The sequence below is a fragment of the Trachymyrmex septentrionalis genome, unplaced genomic scaffold (assembly GCF_001594115.1).
Source record: "Trachymyrmex septentrionalis isolate Tsep2-gDNA-1 unplaced genomic scaffold, Tsep1.0 scaffold87, whole genome shotgun sequence".
Taxonomy (NCBI): Eukaryota; Metazoa; Arthropoda; class Insecta; order Hymenoptera; family Formicidae; genus Trachymyrmex; species Trachymyrmex septentrionalis.
In genome coordinates this window covers 86,593-107,120 of record NW_017306059.1, presented here as the reverse complement: position 1 = coordinate 107,120, position 20,528 = coordinate 86,593, and the positions used below count along the sequence as shown (strand labels likewise).

Below are 20,528 nucleotides of genomic sequence, written 5' to 3'. Positions count from 1 at the left end.
TAATTATTTTATAAAAATATTCAAATTATCTTACAAAATTATACACGTTCTCTTGATAATTAGATCGTGAAATCAAAAGAGAATAACGCAATGAAATGAGAAAATGAGTTATGTTCAGGTATACCTCAGTTTTCTTCGGAATATGAAAAATATTTTTCTTCCATTTCTTAAAATAGTTGATAGATTGATTTGATGTACGATAACATATCGACGAAGAATCCGAGCTTTACTTAAGAGGTTCAGGATGGAATTTTATATAACATAAAATATTTGTGAAGTTTTGACATCTAGCAACGAGTGTTCGGTGCTTTTTCCGGATTCAATATTCTGACGGGGCAAAAAGACCCTATTATGTCACATTTAGATCATATAGATTCAAGATTTGTCGTACATAATATTCTGCGCGACATTCTTTCTGCTTTTAACAGTATATTTATGATAAGACCGTATATGTATACGGTAAAAAGGGAAATATTGGTTTTTTTAAATATTTTATTGTAAGTTTGTCGTATTATGAATGTAACGAAATCATTATACAATAAATATTTCTATTTTTTATTTTTTTATATGAAACGAATGATGATTATTTCAATAACTTTTAGCATAATAAATAAATCGCTATTACATCCTGCTTGGATAATCTATTAACAAGAATTTTGAAATATATTATAAATCTGTATGAAAATGATGTAATATGATATATGATGAAGTAATGCGTTGTTATAAAATACCATAAAAGTACAGTTATGATAATAAGTTGTAATTGACATTATATATTAATATACAGCTTTTAAAAGTATTTGCTATGCTTTCAACCACTCACATCTCGTAACAATTTCAGAGCAACGTATAATATATGATGATGTAAAATGCAGATTAAACGTGACGACGATGAAAATGTCGGTGACGTAAAGTAAACATATTTAATGTTCGTAAAATGCATAATTTGATCTGCGTAACAGTGTTTCCGCCTCAATTTCATATTTCACGCATGAGACATCGTAATATCGAGCACATCAATTATGAACCATATGATCTTTCGCTAGAGTGATGGTTATATAATTTAGATGAAACTTTTTTCTTTTAATAGAAGATAGCTTTTCTGAGAAATTTCTTGTTATTCTAGTAATACAAAATAAAATTTAATCTTACGTCAATTTTTTTGCGGTAAATAAAATTTTACAATAATTTTGGATCCATTTTTTATTATCTTGATAATTTTTAAATATTATTTTTAAATGTATACCAAATGTGTCAATTTCCAAATATATACCAATTAACAGAAGAACATTAATGATTTATCGTTCTGTGCGTGAAATATTGTCACAGCAGTTATTTCTCTGATCGTAATTGCACTTATTAAAACTTTCTTACATGACCTATTGGACCGTCATATTTTAGGCTCTTTCTCTTTCTTTCTCTCCTCTCTATGATGAACTTTTTTTTCTCTTACTCTTGAAGAACTTTTACGATAGGAGTTTTATATATGTTTTATCGTAAATATCGAGTGCGACGGTGTGTTTTTCTATTTACGATGCTTCAGCAAACAAGACCTCTCTCTCTCTCTCTCTCTCTCTCTCTCTCTCTCTCTTTCTCTTTCTTATAGATAAATTCATGAAATTCACAGAAAATACTTGAAATTCGTATGAGTTTTTGTGGCTTGAATTTGAATCGCCTTTTTGCTTTTGAATTGTACGGACTCAATTTCATTATCTTGAATTTTTGTCATCGTAATTTTTCTGTTAGCTTATAACTTAATACTATTTAATACTGCATTATCGAATTTAATAACATTTTTTTACGATATTTCTATACTTTTAAAAATATATAATGTGGCAAATAATAGCGGTTATTGATTTTGTGCGTAAATTACGTTAGCAGTCATTAAAGATTTTTCATGGAAATGATATTGGAAAGTGATACAAAAGAATTATATAACATATCAACGATTATTTAGTTTCTCATTAAAATTATTTTCATCTTTTTTATAGCTAAATTATATAAAAACCTTTATTGAACTTGAGAATAATAGAAATGAAACTAATTTAAAACAATATATGACATAAAATGAATAATAACATATATAATAATATTATATCATTATATTATATAGAATTTAATTCTTGCACATTTATCATTGTTAGTACAGATCAGATATTTATTTATTAAAAAAAATTTCATTAGAATTTATTAATTAAATCTCAGCTTTCGATATAATGATGAAATATATGACAAATGTGACATATTACAGTATACGATTTATTGCTGATAAGTACAAATTTATTATTTTATGATTCATTGAATCATAAAATTGATTATGTAAATGAAGAGGATATGCTTCTTAAGTATTTTTAATCGTTGAATATGAGTACTCATTTGCATATAAATCGGATTAGAAATAAAAGAAAAATTTTAAATTATACATCAATTCCCAAACAACTACAGTTAAGTATTTATTTGTAGTGTATTTTGATACATTTTGAACTCACCTAACATCACGTAGCACGTGTTGAAGAAACTCGGGCCCAGTATAACACTGAGTAATCCTAAAATGCCCTGTGGCATCTCCGTGAAGAGGAATAACAGGAGCACCGCTAACAACATCATCGTAGTCCTGTCAGTCTGTCTTTCTTTATCGTTGCCCTTTCTTCTCTTCTTGGATTTCTCGCAGGCGTGCTCCTTGCCGTTGCCCATCTTGATTGCTATGTTTTTCGTAGTAAGTTTCTTTCGCCTCTGTTTTGCCTCCAACAATACCTTGACTAGTTTAATACTCAATCCCGTTAATGCCACACATGGTATCAGTTTGATTACCACGCTATAGATCCAAACGTTGATGTCCTTGAGAACATTGCTCATTGGAGACTCGGTGAGTTTCACAAAATATAGGGTGGTGTTAGTCATGCCTTCGAGAGACACGACTGTGCTGTTGGTCGTCTGCTGGAGTTTTGTTAGATTGACGCTCATTCCCCGTTCATCCAATATTTCCATTTGCGGTCTCACTTCGGTGTTGATATAAAGCGGTATGCAAAGTATTGGGCAGGACACATAAGCGAAGGCGATCATTAGGGAAGTGCGTTTGTTACTACACCATTCGCGATTCCTCTGTGGATATGCTACTGCAATATATCTCCAGACTGCTAGAGTCACCGTCAGGCAAATTGAGATTGTATGACATACTTGTGTGAAGTTAGAATGGAACAGGACGAAGATGCTCCAACCGTAAGTGAAGGTATCTCTGCGGGGCCGTTGATACAGGTACATATGGATCGCGTAAGGAATGTACTCGATCATCACGAGTAAATCGGCCACGGCGAGACCAGTGAGAATCATGTTAGTAGGCGATTGCATCTCACGACGCGTTAGCACGGCGATATTGAGTACATTGGCAATTGAGCCGAATATGCATACCAATAGACTTGCCCAGCCATGCACCTGAGCATACCAATTGTAGAAGGATTCCAAGCGCGCGCCGCACTCGTATCCCGTGGGTTCCAGCGCCGGCATGAAGTTCTGGCTGAAATTCATCTTTGCAAACTGAAGTGGTCCTGCGAAGGAGCAAAGTGCACTACCACTGTGGGATCAATGAACTCTTCTTTCTCGTCTTTTGGAATTTCTATTCTCCTCGGATGAATCATTACCGTCTATGACAATAATTTTCTTGATGTTTTTTCATTGAAGAACGTTACATAAATGGAGTAACATGAATCGGAGTTAATCATATGAAATTATATTAATAACTGACGATTATATTGCGACGCTATTGATTTACACATATTAATGACGATGAAATTAAGATTACAATCACAATTAAGTTTTTTAAAAGTTATTACTGTCAGATTAATGAAGACATTTATTACACACAGCTTACTTAGCAGTGTTAATTGCTACTAATTCTTAATGATTCCTATATTAGAGAACATTCATAAATTGATATTGGCATATTTTATAGCAAACGGGAAAACGTTTTCGTCATTTCTGTGTCATCTCGGAGAGATATGATCGAGAAAATCGAATCACTCTGCCGTCTACTTATACATCACATCTTTGATTCACTTTAAAATTTCGGTTGATTAAGTTTGATCAGAAATTGTTCACTGATTTGATGCGGATAGAATGTGATAATTTTTCTACATTCTTCGAGCTGGAAATCACACGATAACTTTGAGACGATTTGTGCTCGTACACGCGCGGATATGAAGGGAAGGATAAAGTTACTATGTGTTTGAAAATTCTCTCTCTCGATCTAATTCGAACGATCATAGTCGAATATGTTTTGGTTAAACTTTTACGCTGTCAAAGGGCGTACGATGAAACGTTGAAATGTAATAGTAATAAAACTTTTGTTATTATCGTATGACAATTTGAGGTTTTCAAGCGGAGCGTCGAATACGAGTGCAGTTAGTTTGCCTCAACTATTATATTTCACTTTTTAGAGTTATATTTCAGCGCTTAAAAGATACAAATTGATATTGTGCGCTAATAATGTCAAGTTTTTATATAACAAATGCCAAGATTATGTTTCTCCTTTTTGCAATAATAAAGATAATAGATTCTTTAGCAGAAGTTTATATTATTCAAATATTTAACATCAATACCAAGTAGTATTATTAATTAATAGACACATATAATTACAATTAGGGAGGGCGATGTTTAATTTAATTAAAATTTATTTTCCTGGAAATTAGCCACACCGCCCGCGTGGAGTCCAGCTTTCCATATTCGAGAAATCGCAACTTTTCGAGTGAATCGAATTTTTGTGTTGTTCAGGATCACTATGACATGTGATACGAATTGCCGATGATACGTACGGCTGGTGACACGTGTAAGAAGGACGCTTCAGTTATTAACTGTGGTTGCCGCACCCTGGTGTAGTGCGAATGATTCTCGAGTGCCATAGAAACACTTTTCTACGCACAGCGTAATAATCGTTCGGGCACGAAACGAGCATTATCGTCAATCCGAACAAAGAGATGCACAAACATTCCGTTTTCAATTTCCCACTTCTCTTGCTGCATGTAGATCGAATTACCGCCCACACTTAACCGATCATTAAGCGAGCTCTTGATCGCGGAATCGCGGAATGAGCTTTCGCCGCTGGCTAAAATTACTTTAAGCGCTAATTTGAGATCGTTCGTTTTACGTTTGTATCGCCTTATCTCTTTTTAATATAGCTTATTTTAATTCTTTGTGATATTTATTACACTCGCACTGATTGTTCCGTGACTTTGTTTTTGCTTTGTTAGCAATTCTTTTGCAAACAACACAGCTGTTTTACGTTAGATAGAAATTCGAGGAGCATCACACGCCCGCATATGTGATAAGTTGACGTCCGGACGTCGAATGAAGCGAAAAGGCGTCGCGACGCCTCGTACACTGGAATGGGGTAGCTTTTGCGCCTGCGTCTAGTTCTCCATTCTAGTCCCCTTCTATGTCTTCCTCCGTTTCATTCTGTTTCTTTCTGTCTTTCTCTCTCTTTCTCCGTACTGTCCTTTCTCATCTGTCAAAGCAGTTCCCTTGCTTCTTCGCCACGAAAGCGTTAGCTGGGTCCTCTTATAGGAATGATCCAGGAATTTTAGATGCGGCAATTTATAAACCAAATGGAAATTTAATCTTAATTCAAATTCTATAAGATAGATTTATATAAGAAAGATTTATATTAGATTATTTATTATTGTGATTTAAGAGCCATTTATGTAATTCTATACATTATTATATTTGTCTTATTTTAAAACTATTTTTCATAAATGCATTTTCAATTTTTCACAATTCTACATGAAGATGCTATACAAATAATCTTATTTTTATTTTTCTTTAATCTAATTTTCTTTCTGATTATATTTTTATTTTCAATGTTATTTTTCTTTCGCGAAAGAAGAAAGAATACCTAGAAAATATTGGAACGAAATATCATATTTTGAAAGAGATTTGCTTTAACTTTATCAAATCACAATGTAAGAACCGCGATACGTACGCAATCGAATCGCGGCGCTAAACGATTTTGAGATAAAGAAAAGGAAACAATTTAAATCTCATTGGTGGGAGGGAAATTGGGGGAAGTCTGAGTCAACGGTAGTTACCATTAAAATGTCGCCATACGTTACCGAGCGGAAGAAAATCCTGATTCCAAGTCGTTTCTCGTCAGAGTAGGATGCTTCATCTTTATTCTCCTTACTAGCTATTACTTTTACGCATTTTCTTTTATCGGTCCCCGCTTGTGAGTCTCGTTAAAGTGCATCTCAGCTCGTAAAAGTGCCTTGCTTTTTACTCAGATCTGTCTTCTGTCATCAGCGCGCCCATCGGTATCAGCTTCCGGTTGCAACGGTATGATTCCCAACTCGGCTTTGACATAGCGATGCAATCTCCGCATCAGAGAGGATTGCTTTTTCTCGCAACTGCATTCGTCGTTTGTCTCGTGTTAATAGAATGGCGCTTTCGCGAATGAAATCCACGTACGCGCTTCGATGTCTTTGAATAGCGAACGTAATTAGCATCTACAAATACGGATTTGCTTTATAGTAAATCGGGGCAATCGGTTCAGTGAAGGTGCTCAATTGATTGGTATGTTTAGTCAATTAATCGAGTAATTTACCTGAAAATTGACGTATTCTAAACTCATGATGATGTATGTATGTATGTATGTACGAAAATACTACAGAGGAATGTTTCATGAATGCACTCAGTTCCGTATTGTCATCACAGATTCGATGACTAAATATTCTCTGATACCTATCTTACGTTAATATGCAAACGCAATTCTCATTAAATATGTGATATTAAATAGTTATATTTAATATTAAGCGTTTTAAATGGATAGATAATCGTGAAAATGTGAGAAAAAAACATAGAAATCTAGATAATTGCAATTCTTTTAAGTATTTTCTTAAATATATAGATTTTTTAGAACAATAAAATTAAAAATGAGTATTTATTTACTATTATTAATATAAAAATGCAATAATTATTTTTTAAATTGTTTTTTTACGAAAAGAAAAATAAATAATGTCTCATATTCTATCATTAAAATTTCTAGAAATATTTTTTTCTTGCGTTATAGTAGGATTACGATGCGATCATATTTAATGATACTCATAATAAATCTTCCTCCTTATTATTCTCCGTCATAAAGTGCAGGCATTGCGCAATATCTCCTAATACATGTGACAGCGAGAATCGTTTTGCTTATGCGAAACAATTTGTAATAGCATCCTGGTATTAATTCTCGTCGTTAATATATGTCGTGTTGAGCTTTTCGTTTTCTCAGAAACCTCCAAAGATATTCGTATGTTGTTTCTCTGAGGCTTACAACAAATGCAAATACGTAACAATTCGTGTTCGATTGAAAGCGTGCGTTTCGCATTTCTGTTCGTTTTATCAAAGTCGACTCAGATAGAAACTGGTATAATTTCGATGAATTCAATTCCAATCGTTATATATAGATACAGTGGAACAGTGCCTTAGATCGCGTTTCTATAGTATTCTCTAAAGGGTGATAGGGGCTAAAGTAGATAGGGGGTTACAGTAATCAGCGCAAAATTGCTCGTTTAAGAAAGAAAAACTTCTTTAAGTATAATATTATGAAGCAAGGAGGAGGAAAGGAACCAATAATTTTGCCAATTTTATAAATTTTATATAATTTGCTAATTATATAAATTTTATATAATTTTCCAATTTTATGAATTGTATATAATTTGCCAATTTTATGTAATTTTCTATCATCGAATCTGTTTTTATCCTTTTTATTGAATCTATTATAATCTTAATATATCTTATTATTCTTTGATGTTAAAGCTAATTTTGTAGATTTTAGAATTTTTACATTGTTTTTGAGATATGATTTTTTTATAACTTTTATTTTACAAACATTTTATAGCAAAATATTTTTTTTAGTTAGGAGATACATTTGAAATTATTCTGAAAAAGTTTAAAAAAGATAAAGTAATTTTTTCAACATAAGGGAAGGATGTTTTTGTAATATGTGTAACTCTTATTTTTTGTAGAAAATTATTATTTTATGTTCTCAGCATTTGAATATAAATTAATTTTGGAAGGTTTTAATATCTGATTCTTTTTTTCTTTTTACTTTTTTATCTTTCTTTTATCTTGTTGCCTCGTTTTCTTCTTGAAATTTTCTGCAGCTTCATGCATATTGTACATCTAACACTGGAAAGCTATTACCTCGAATTGAGCACGGAGAGCATGTTTTACATTAGAGTGAGGGAGAGTGTATCTTTTCCTAATGGTATCGTATTAAAAGTCTTCATACGGATTGTGTGATTCTAGTGTATTTTATTTTCAATCGCGGATTTTTTTGTAGTTCAAAAAAACTTTAGTATTAAAACCTATAAAGACTTATATCGTTCTCATAAATCCAGGTAGCAGCGTAACATTATTTGTCGCCTAAATAATGACAAATAATCGCTGCTTTGATTATATTGTTTTGTTCATGAAAATATCTAGTGTCACATTGTTAGTCAGCCTTAAATCTGAAATATAGCTTTAATCACAAATGGAACATTTAATAAAATAGTCACTGCGTAATAATAATTATTTAAATGGATTTAAATGCCCAAGGGAAATTATTATTTCACGATGCGTGAATTCCGTTTGTATCAATGTTAACGTTACACGTTAACCTCTGCGTGTATATGTTATTGTTATACATCTCAAATAAATCATTAACTATTCTCAGTTGTACTAATTGAATGTCAGTTATTAATACATATTTTAACAAAACAGTATTTATAAGTAAAACAGAATTTATAAGTATATATACTATTCTAATTGTAATATATAACTTTGAGAAATTCTATACATGTACTTTAAATTAGAATGGAAAATGTTGGAGATGCAATAATGCACTTTGTGAAATACATCTGAGAACAATCTAAGAACGAGAAAGGTTCAAAATATAATTTTCTGATCAAAGTTATTATTTTAAGTTAATTATTTTTTAAGTTTAAAAATGAAACAATTAAATGTAATATTGTACAACATATAAACAAGTTGTCACGTACAGTAATAATATTATGAAACTTGTATTATATAGGAGATGATATTTTCCTAAAGAGTAATTTTTTGTTATAAATACAATTTTTTTTACATTTAATTTTCAACTGACGAAAATAAAAGTTTTTCTATTAGACAATTGCATCTTAATTTTTTTGTTCTTATATTCTTTTTAGAAACATTTTATAAAGTACATGATTATATTTTCAATATTTTTTAATAACTTTGTATATTCCATGGAATTTGCAAAGGATATTTATATCTGAGTTGTACAATTTCATGCAAAACATTTTTCCATGCAAAATACATTCTTGATATGTAAAGATCAGGCAAAGTTCATATATAAATATTTAATCGTCTCCACTAATGTATATTCGATGACTTTCTGTTGGTCGATGCGACATTTGAAATTTGCTTACAGGATTTCGCGTACGGCGCGGCCGCGATGACGTTTCAATTGTGATTAAGAATAGGATTAAATTATTTGTCATTTGGATAATAGAATTTTTGCTCGAATCACATCCGATATATTTCTATTGACCTTGCTTATTTTTCTGTCGTGACATGGATGATATCCACTTTTAACTTTTCGGTCGTTCTTGAGTAAAAATACGAGGATTCAAAATTTATCTTTTGTATTAAGTTTCCTATCGTAAGTGATATATTTAGATGTCCTAAATCAACAATGGTATTATATTCTGTGTGAAAAAAAAACAAAACACAAAAAAAATGATAAAACATTTCGTTTTTATGTAACTTAAATAAATATTTATTACAATTGAGTTGCTAAAAAGAAATTATGAAGATATTATTATAATCTTTATTCAGATATCTGTTGTAATCTACGAGCTTTACGCATATTTCAATAAATAAGTTATAATAAATTATAATAATTATAAACGAATATATGTGCAATAAAATCAAATTTAAAAAAAGAAATAGAAAATAACTTACTAATACTCAAAATAAATTATAATTAAACATTTATTTATATCGTCAACTTTTTGTCGTTCAGTTACATAATTTTGTTAATTTTCAGAAAATAAGAGATATCGGTTTTCTTTATTTTTCGCAAACACATGTGTTTGATAGTAAATTTCTTTGTTCCATAGGCTGATTCTGGGGGGGGGGGGGGGGCTATTAATCCGTAATTGTGATCTGAACAATATTTTATCGGAAGACGAGGTCAACGTTCGATGAAAGACGAGATATGAATCACATTCTTGAGTTGATTTCTTTATTAGTTTCCAACTTTTGCCAGGAGTGTTTTAGTCTTCGCAAACTTGTCACCCTTTTACAAATGATCAATGTCAGTTTATTTTTCTTTTTTCATTATATTGCTATTCCTCAGTCGATTGACGACAGTCGAGGAGCTTTTGCCAATTGTTTTCTACGAAGCACGGTAAAGTGAATAACAGAGCTTAATGTGTTCCAATAAACAGTGATAGTGAAATTATCACTGTTTCGTAATAGTATTTTGTTTAATGGGAGCTATTTTATAATACCGTATTTTTTTAATGCTTTTTTTTTATTTATTTGCTAGTAAAATGACATTTATGTTGTAAATACGTTATTATATTGAAGTATAAAAATATATACTAGAGAATGATTACGAGTATAATTTGGGATCGTATTACTTTATTTTACGGAAACAACAGTACTCTATTTCGCAAGAAATAACGATCCCCGTGTCGAATCGATCTCCCGAGACAGAGATTGGATTATTTCATTGTATCAAATAATTATATTATGTCTTCGTAGGTCATCGATTCAGAATTAACATGTAAATAGCAGCTGCTGGAATCTCTAGATTTGTTGAGATGAATCTTCATGCTATTTTTTGTTTAAACGGACTCACAACATTAAGCTGCGAATTAAAGCTTACATAATATTGAAATGAAAGAAGAAGCTAGCATAATTTACGCTTGGCTACGATAGTAGCTCATAATCAACACGCTGGAAAGAATTTTTTATCAAAATTCACACATAATATAAACTGCAGGTGGTTGAAATTGTTTTATACATAATAAAAACGAAAAATAGATACTGTATTTGCATGTAGTTCGACAATACCGACATTTATTGCCTGATTGTTAAAAAACCCAATATAAAATATTTTGAATTGAATATATATTTTTTATTTATGATCGTGCATTTACTCAGTTGATTTTACACTTTTATGAAGCATTACGCGAAGATATCTATATCTATACATATATATATATATATTAGTCACAAGAAAAGAACGTATGTAAATATTGATTTTCTATAACAATAACTAAAATTTTTTATACGTTTATTTTTGTAGTATTTTTTTCTTTTTTTTTGCAAGAGATGAAGGATACTTTCCTGAACTTTTATTTAACTTTTTATTTAACTTTGTCTTTTCTTTCATCTCTCTACTTTGAGTAGAAAATAAGAGTTAGTTATTTAAAATGTATATCTTATAATGTATCTGCTATAAGCAACAATGTTTGTTGTTTGTTCGCATAGTAAGTACATTTTCAGCATCTAAGCATATTGCCAGTATTTGTGAAAAGACTGGAAATGCCTTTGATGTACGTTGTAATGAAAATGTCTCAACAAAACGGAAGTACGGTTGTCCACAAGCTAATAACTCCGGAAATTCACGACAGCGCTGCCGCTTTTACGGGGATACTTCATTGCGGTTTAATTGAATACCGCGCAAGTTGTCAAAAACAATTTTCCTGAGAGCAATCTTGAAACTATATGTTAAAGTTAAATGCTACTTCTTGTTTTTTCGCGATGCAATCACGATGAATGCTGTGAATCAATGCTGTGAATTTAGCATTTTAAGTTTCAGATATAAGTTGGTAAATAGAGTTAATCAAAAGTTTGATTAATTTATTCTTGGTTAAAAAAAAATTTAAAGTTTTTAAATCTTTTGTTATTTTGTGCAAGGACACTTTTCAAAGTATATAATGCGATCACAATATTTAGTTAATACATTAGACAATATAGTATTGAAAATTATTTATAAGTGATACAAATCTATCTTGTGAATCAAATTTTAAATAGTTTGTTATAATCTTATTTTTTTATTAATTCCATTTTTTTCTGGAACTTTTAATTTAGTTTGTCGCACTGCACTCTTATTAACGATTTTGTTTACAATATAAATTTTATTTTTAATTCAGCGTTTGGTAGAATAGTTCAAATGTTAGATAATTACAATTTGATATAAAAAAAAATTGCTTTTGAAATAATTACGAAATTCCATTGTACAAAACATGTAAGCATAAATTTGCAAGGAAAAAATTGAATACTGTGTATAATTATGTATGAAAGTATAGCTATCTCATTTACATCAATTAATGAATGAATGTGACGGACACATAAACTAAATGGATTTGATTCCGTATCCAAATGCGATCAAAATACCGTTGGGAATCTATCCGATCCCGAAGGATTAATAGTTATTCTCATCGCTTCCCATTGTCAAGCCCTCATTCCAAACGCAAGACACACGGTCCTTTCCCAAATTACATTGCGTACAGCCAAATCCCAATGTGTAACAATGCTACTGGGTAATGTTTGTATTGCGTATCATCGTCAGTAACATCGCGTGCATAACAAGGTACACATACATACTCCTGCATACATTCCGTGCCGTATCATTTCAAATCTACAATGTGCATCTGCAGTACTTAAATTATGTTACATTCATCCTGCGGCTATGCTAACCGCGACAAGCCACATGTGCTTTCGCATTCATAAATAAAAATCCTTAACATGCTTTGTAGTTGACATTCTCGATTAAGTTTTGACGCGTAATAACTCGATATGACAGATTAAAGTTGGGTCAGTTCTTTTGCATCAGGAACTAAGAATATGATTTTATAAATGTAAGAGGACAAATCAAACAGTAATAATGTAATGTTCTTTAAGAATTTACATAGCTTTACATTATATAGAATTTACATACTCTGTGTAAAATTAAAACATAGAAATTGTAAATAATATTTATAACAAATAGTTTAATTAGACATGCTAGTTACTCACAAGCTTTTTTTGATTTTATTAAAGTTAATAGAACTCTAAAAATAAGCGATTTATATATAGAGCTATAAAATATTACACACATATATCGATGTTATTTATTATTATTTATATTAATTGATGTGTGTATGTACATACATATAGGTATATATCAGATTCATAAAGTGTTTGCTAAAAATGCATATATTTTAATATTTATGCTCGTAAGATATTATGTTCAAGAGTACACAGAGAAGTTAGATCTCGATCTCATCTTCTTTTCTCAGTAAAAAGTTATTTTTATCGGGAATAGGGTGAGGCTTTACTAAGGCACTAGTCGACAAATTAGGGTGCAGTAATAAACGTATACGGCTTTAAAGAGTATATTTTGAAGTATTCTCGTACATTAAAGCCAATACATCAATATTTTATTTCCAACACTCATATCTCAAAAAGAAGACATGAAATACATATTTTTAAATATACTCGTATGTTTCTAAATTTGTGTGTGTCTAAACAAAAATTTGTTATTAAAATTAAAGTTAAGATTCATATGCGCGTCAAAAATGAGCTAAATTGTAAGACTTAAAGAAAAGAAGAAGAATATGTTGTTTATTATTACAACATTTAATTATAATTACATTTACACAGCTAAAGTATTAGATATATTTACTAATATAATAACTGTACTATAATAATTATAACAAAGTATTTTTTTCTAAAAGAGAAAAAGTTAAATTTTCTTTTTTTTATATATCTTTAATAATAATTTGCAAGAAAGTTTTTTCTTCTCATTTAATCTTTCTATTTTTCTTTAAAGATATATGTACGTTAATCGTACAGATGAGAGAGTGCAGAATATTTTGAGAAATATTGCCATGGAATAAGAGTGATTTACGTTGTTCTGCTAGCGGGTTTTAATCCTGTGAAAAAGCGGGTGCTCTTGTTACGTTAATTTAGTAACAAGCAGGGTTATCCGAGCTCTTCGTGAGTTGTTAAAAATAGTAGCGTAGGATCGATCAAAAAGTGCGTCAAATGGATGTTGACAATCGCGAATTGGATGTTTCGGCACGAGGAATTGTATAGCTCGTTAAAATTATTCGCCGTCATATGAAGTTTGACAGGCAACCACCGGTTGTGACAGATATGAATGGATCATGCGCGAAAAGTCATTACCCTTGTCAGACAATCGTTATCGAACCTTTGTTCGTCTTTTGGATCGTTTGTTTAAATTTTATTGCTTTTTGCGAAGCACAATTTCATACACTGGAAGAAATATTATTTTTTCGTCACTTATATATAGGCGTGTGTTAATTCAAGTGATTTATAATTTATATTAATTTATGATTTATAATTCATTTATAATACAATATTTATAAAAAATTATAAAAATTATGAATTTATAACAAACGCGGTGGATAATATGCATGTGTTGAATTAACGTTTTATTTATGCGAATAATTTTATTTGATTACTTAGAGTTAAATATAATAGGTTAAGTATTAATAACGTAATTAACATAGCAGGTTTTAAACTTTGATAAATAAATAATTATAATTTATGTTAACAGTTTTGAAAAACGATATTGATTTTATATTTTGTTACTTGCTTTTATATTAAATAAAAAAAAAAAGAGGGAAAAAAAGGCAATTTAATAAAATTCTAGATCGTATTTTACAAAATGTTATATGATACTTAGAGTGTAATATATATACTTTGTGCTTAATATATTATATATATGTATACAGTCAAAACAGTTAAAAATTAAATATATCGTGCCACGGTTGAATGTAAAATTTCCATTTTTCTTATGTATAAGTGTCTTCATCTTGCGATGAAGATAAAATCCTTTTTAATTGCTATTCGTGTGGTATGTGAAACTCATGCGTATTCTTTCAAAAGGTGGAGGTGTCGGAGAGAAAATAATTTACTTGACATCCACTGCCGTTTATTAATGTGGAACTTTATTGCTGTTGCGCGTCTCTTATAAACGGGAATGTTTTATGCGCTTGGTATACCGTGCTTCTTTCATGACAAGGTCTCTTGCTTTCTGCGTAGTCGAAAGTGATGTATGTAATGTGTCTCGTATAGTTGGATAGTGTTAAAATAGGCATGAAAAAAAATGAAGAGAAATAATAGTTTCTCCTTTTTCGAGCAATATTAACGTATATGTAGCGTAACACGCGTTTTATATACGATATACGTATATGAATAATGTGATTATTATAATATTTGTTATCCTTAATTATTATAATAATTATTTTAATAAATAATAATTGTTATAATTATTATTTTACAGAAAGTCAGTTTAATTTTAAGCTGCAATTTTTTTTTTTAGATTAGTTTATATCTAGTTTTATATTTTTTTTTATTGATCTGGTATTGGAATGCTACTTTTATATTCGTGCCGACTCAGTAGATCATAAGATTGAAAACTCTATTGTAGTTCTTCCGTAGTGAGTTACGAGTTCTATTTGCGAAATAACTTGTGATCTCGCAATAGCTTAGAGCTTACGCGACAATAATACAGCCATTCGTGTCAGTCTAGCGTCTTCCTAGAATTCTTCATAAACGTCATCTTATCTATTGCACTAGCATATTCCCAATTGCCATGTAATGAGTTTCACTGCTGGTCGCGTTCTACGTGTCTTTTGACGGCGCTTTGAAATTAATTTTTTATTGCGACCCGTTTTGCTCTCGTTGGAAAATTCCCTTGACACATACGTTCAATTTTATTTCCGTTTACATTTAATTACTGATTGTATTGAATAGCAGTTGTCGCTATAGTATGTTACGCAATGTATATGCAAAAAAATATTATTTGTTACAATGAAGGGGGGTTGCAAAGATGTAACGATATACAAAACATCTATAAATGCTAAAGTTTAAATAAATGTTGTTTTGATTTGGTGATAGTGAAAAAGATTACGTATTTTTGAAAATGCTGAATTTACATTTTGCACGACTATTTCGTGAATATATGTCAACCGTTGTAAGAAAGAGAAATCGATTTGACAGAATTCGACTAAATATACGAGGAAGTGGTCGTGACACTTCGTGAATTGATGCATGCGCTTACTAGGTGGATTGTGAAAAATGATCGTAATTCACTGATTAAGTGGCCTTTGCATTATGTAGCTTGACTGTATTTTTCCAGCAGACAAAAAGAATAAATCGTGATTTTATCGGTTGATTTATAACCGCAGTTTAAAAACATCCTTTGAAATTTTTTGTCGAAAGATCTTCCATTATTGAAAAATTATACCCGTTAGATTAGAATGAAAAGACTCAATAAGAGAGAGAAAAATCTATTTTCTTGTATATACATATATTAGCTCTTGTGGTATAAAAAGAAATTTTAATTAACTTTCTTTTTCTTTTTATATGAAGTAGCTTGTCTACTTTCTTTGAAAAGATGATAGAGATGAAAGGAAGAATATACATATTCAGTGCTGTGTCAGGATTGTAAGTTCCCCCTGTGGTACTTTATCATTATCTCTGAAATAAGAAAAATTGCTTATTAAGCGTGAAATTTCATGTATCGTGGCCGGAATAACGAAAAGAGAAGAAAATTTTGCATGTTTCCTTGCTGCTGATTCATTAGTCGAGTGTCTAGTGATAATTAAAATAATAATATTACTTTCATCTTAGGAATGTGCTAATAAACCTAATATTGCAATATGTTATTTGTTATGGCAAAATCGATAGATTTAATAATTTTTGCTAATTAATTTTTCTTAACTTTCTCTCTTCTTCCTTTTCTCAAACTCATTTTTTTTAAATAAAAATTTTAAGTAAAGCGACAAAGTCTCATCTGCGTGTTAGTGAATAAAAAATTTTGTTTTTTTATCTGTAATAAAACAGTCTATTTATTAATAAATAGAATTACAATCATTATTTTACAATTTGAAAGAAAGATAAACAGGTATAAAAGTATGATTTGTCGTTAAGATACTATACTCGCGCATTTTTCATTCACTCCGGTATATTTATTCTATATTAACAAAAGCAAATGAAGTTGTCTCTTTGACGGAATACCTTTTTTATTTTTCGTGATTACGACGATGTGAGAATTCGTTTTACATTTACTTTGGCGAACGGTTGTCCGAAAATAGAGTGATTTTCATTGCTATTACAGTCTTGAAAGTAAATAGAGTTTGGAATTTTTGGAAATTGGAATTAAAAAATATTGGAATTAAAAAAATATAATTATTAGCAGATTTAAAATAGAAAACTATTGAAGAAAAAAAATAAGGACATAGAAGTTCTATATTCGCACAGCATACATTCTTATCTGCATATTTTGTATATTTGCAGCTCATATTTGCATTCACTTTTTATATCTACAGATCAAAAGTTTATTACTGAAAAAGTTAACAAAAAAAAATTATGCAATGTCGCATAACATAAGAAGAAAAAAACAAATAAAAATTATAAAATTTTTGGTGAAAAAACAGTAATTTTCTTCAAAAGTTAATTTTCATTTTTAAATAAAATAAAAAGAAATAAGTGGCATTTTTATTAACGTAATTGGATGCAGCAATGGAATTATCTTTACTCGCAGATTATTTTCAGAAGAAACACGCATGGTTGACATCATCGAGAATGCGTAGCTATATCTATTTTTGTAGGTGCAGCATATCCGTTAATGTGTATTTTTACGTTATTCAATATTTACATGCAGTCATTAAATTATTTTTGTTTGCGCTATTGAAGAACAGTCTTTCACGCTATTTTTACTAGGTAACAGTAGAGCTTGTTGGGGTGAATTAAAATTGTATAGTCAAATAAATTGATTCTTTCAATAGCCTCTTGGTTTTTTTTACGAAAAATATATTGTGAAAGAAACGTTTTCTCACTCAAAGAAGTAAAGAAACAAAACTGTATTTAAAAAAATACGTTTTCTAGAGAGCGTAGTTGAAATGGTTAAAAAACTGAATGAAGTTTACAAAAAATAGACAAAAATAACTGAATAGTGAATTAGAAATGTTCAATCAGCATTACGAATTTGTAACATCAATTTCTCTATGTTTGGAACGCAGCAATACTAATATGCAATTTAGTTTCAATCTTGCGTTTATATTTTTCAGCCATTTAAGCAATGATAATTCTACAATTAAATTAGTTTTTGATGTCTTTGAGTTTTATTTATTTAAAAGACATTTATTTTTTAATAGAAATTGTTAAAAGTTGAGCCTATTGTATTCAGTGAACTAATTTTCGAATGAGTTTTTTCGACATGTTACTGACTAATCAATTTCTAGATGCATGGAAATTACAATACAATTAGGAACTTATTTACTCAAGTATTTTTTATATTATTTTATCTTATTTCTTATTTCTTTATATTACAAATAAAATTAAATTTTAAAATGTACACGCATGCAATAATTTTTAATTGAGATGTTATTAAAATATAATTAAATTGAGATATTATAAATAATATTTCATATTTTTAATAATAGGTTATTAAAATATAGTTTTTAATATAGTTTAATATATCGTATGTTGATTTAAAATAAAAATTTAACAATATTTGCTATTGTGCACAACTTTGTCAGCATAATAGAATACATTACCTTACGACTTCTTGTTAAAAAAATAAAAGATTAAATGAAAAGGTCGCTATGAAATAAACATCATTTATACGAATTCCACAATTGAATCTTTCTGGTCACGTTGTATAACCAGTGCTTCGTGCTGTCGGTTACCGCAAATCCCAAAAGCGTTCGTTCGTTTATGCCACAGTGCGACACAGAAACGCGTTATTGCGCCCGCTAATTACAGTCATTCCAAAAACCGAAAATGAGCCTTGTGTTACACGTTATGCGAGAATTGTATTGCTAGTAACGTAGCTAGTATTGACACGAACAGGACCGTTGAATGCGATTTGCCTTTCGAAGGATCAAAGTTGGAACGAAAGAGAGAGACAAAGAGAAGTGTGTATGTATTAATTATGAGACCGCTATATCCCGAAATTCGTTAGCCCAGATCTGAATGTGCATAAATCTCAGTACAGTAGGTTCACATAGTCCTCTCTATAACAGACGCAAATATTCTGCGACGCGCGAATAAGGCATGAAGCACTTGAGGGCTTTCGTATATCTCGTGCCTACGCATGTTTATACGTCTGTATGTATACATACCTATGTATATATGCTTTTGTACGAGCCTGTGTATGTATACGTGCAACGTTCTCGTACATACATATTCACCTTTGCACAAAATCATCGAAGCGTATAATTGCCATCCTGTGTTAACTGCCTCATATACGGGGATTGATAGTGTTAATGCTACTAATGAGCTAGGTGCGTAGACGGATTGCAAAGATGGTATGGTATCGTTGCTTGCTGCCTGTAGCAGAATAGATCGTATTAGCAACGCTTTTATAATTGAAGCTGGACCTGGGAAAAAAAAGCTGTCGCGCAAAGTTAATGTCTGTTCCAGGATAATAGCGACTAAACTGTTTAACGTAATGCTATTTGCAATATAGCTCGGCAGTACGATCCCGTTACCTGACGATTGCGAACTCGTGTTTCTGTATTTAAATCGAGTTTTATTAGTAATGTTAATACGTGTTTTATGTCAAAAAGGAAAATCTTCTATTTTTGCTATTGATTTTTTTGGATTTTAACAAATTAAAATTATTTGATATAGAAATAGTAATTAATTGTTAGTATTGATTTAAAAATTTCTTGATTTAAGTTTCTTTAATATAATAATATCAGCTATCAAATTAAAAAAAATATAAGAAAAGGAGCTTTTTATAAATTTATAGACAATATATTACGACTAACAGAGACGTTTTATTATTTTACTTGAGATGCAAAACACTTGGATGTTACCGATCTAAAGTAGAAGATACGAATACTTTATTGTGATAGAATATATTCAATCACATCATATTTCCCTCGTGTTAGTTAGCATGAATAGTAAAAGATGGATTTGTTTGATGTAAAATAAGAGAAATATTTCATACAGACTTGTTTACTTAATAATATGATTTTACATATCAGAGTATTTGATAGAGAAGCGTTTGCGTTTTATTTTTTAGCCGAGTCTTATACTACGCAAAGATTGTTTATATTCAAGTATTAGCATTATTTATAACATGTGTACAAAAAGATTTAATGAGATTATATAATATTTATATCCCTATAGGCACATAATATTCCTAAAATATTATATGAATATTATTTGCTTTTTTGAATATTTATATAACATTCTAAGAATACTGAATCTTATAGGGATTATCTGTTTATATAATAATAAGTCATTTTTGTTATAATAAAAGTTGAAATAATTTAACAAAAATTAGTAACCGAAATTTTGCGTAATAAAAATATTGATTTCTCTGATTTACAAAACGGAGGGCAATCGAGATTTACAATAGGAATGAAAGGCATTGTTTTAGTGCAACAAAACGTGTTTTATTAGCAACGGTTCCCGAAATAATTTTGGCTGGAATCCAGATACTTCAGCAGTGTCTATTATATATCTGGAGATGAGCAAATTGCGATTTC

General features: G+C 30.1%; 1 protein-coding gene across 1 annotated transcript in view; it reads right to left on the bottom strand.

Moving 5' to 3' along the window:
* LOC108755275 (sex peptide receptor-like) overlaps positions 1-3,651 on the bottom strand; it is a 15,985-nt gene extending 12,334 nt beyond the window's left edge. Inside the window, exon 1 of the mRNA XM_018498194.1 lies at positions 2,490-3,651. Within this exon, the coding sequence (XP_018353696.1) occupies positions 2,490-3,525 (1,036 nt within the window). The 5' untranslated portion in view covers positions 3,526-3,651. The remainder of the gene's footprint in view (positions 1-2,489) is intronic.
* Between the last annotated feature and the right edge of the window lie 16,877 nt (positions 3,652-20,528).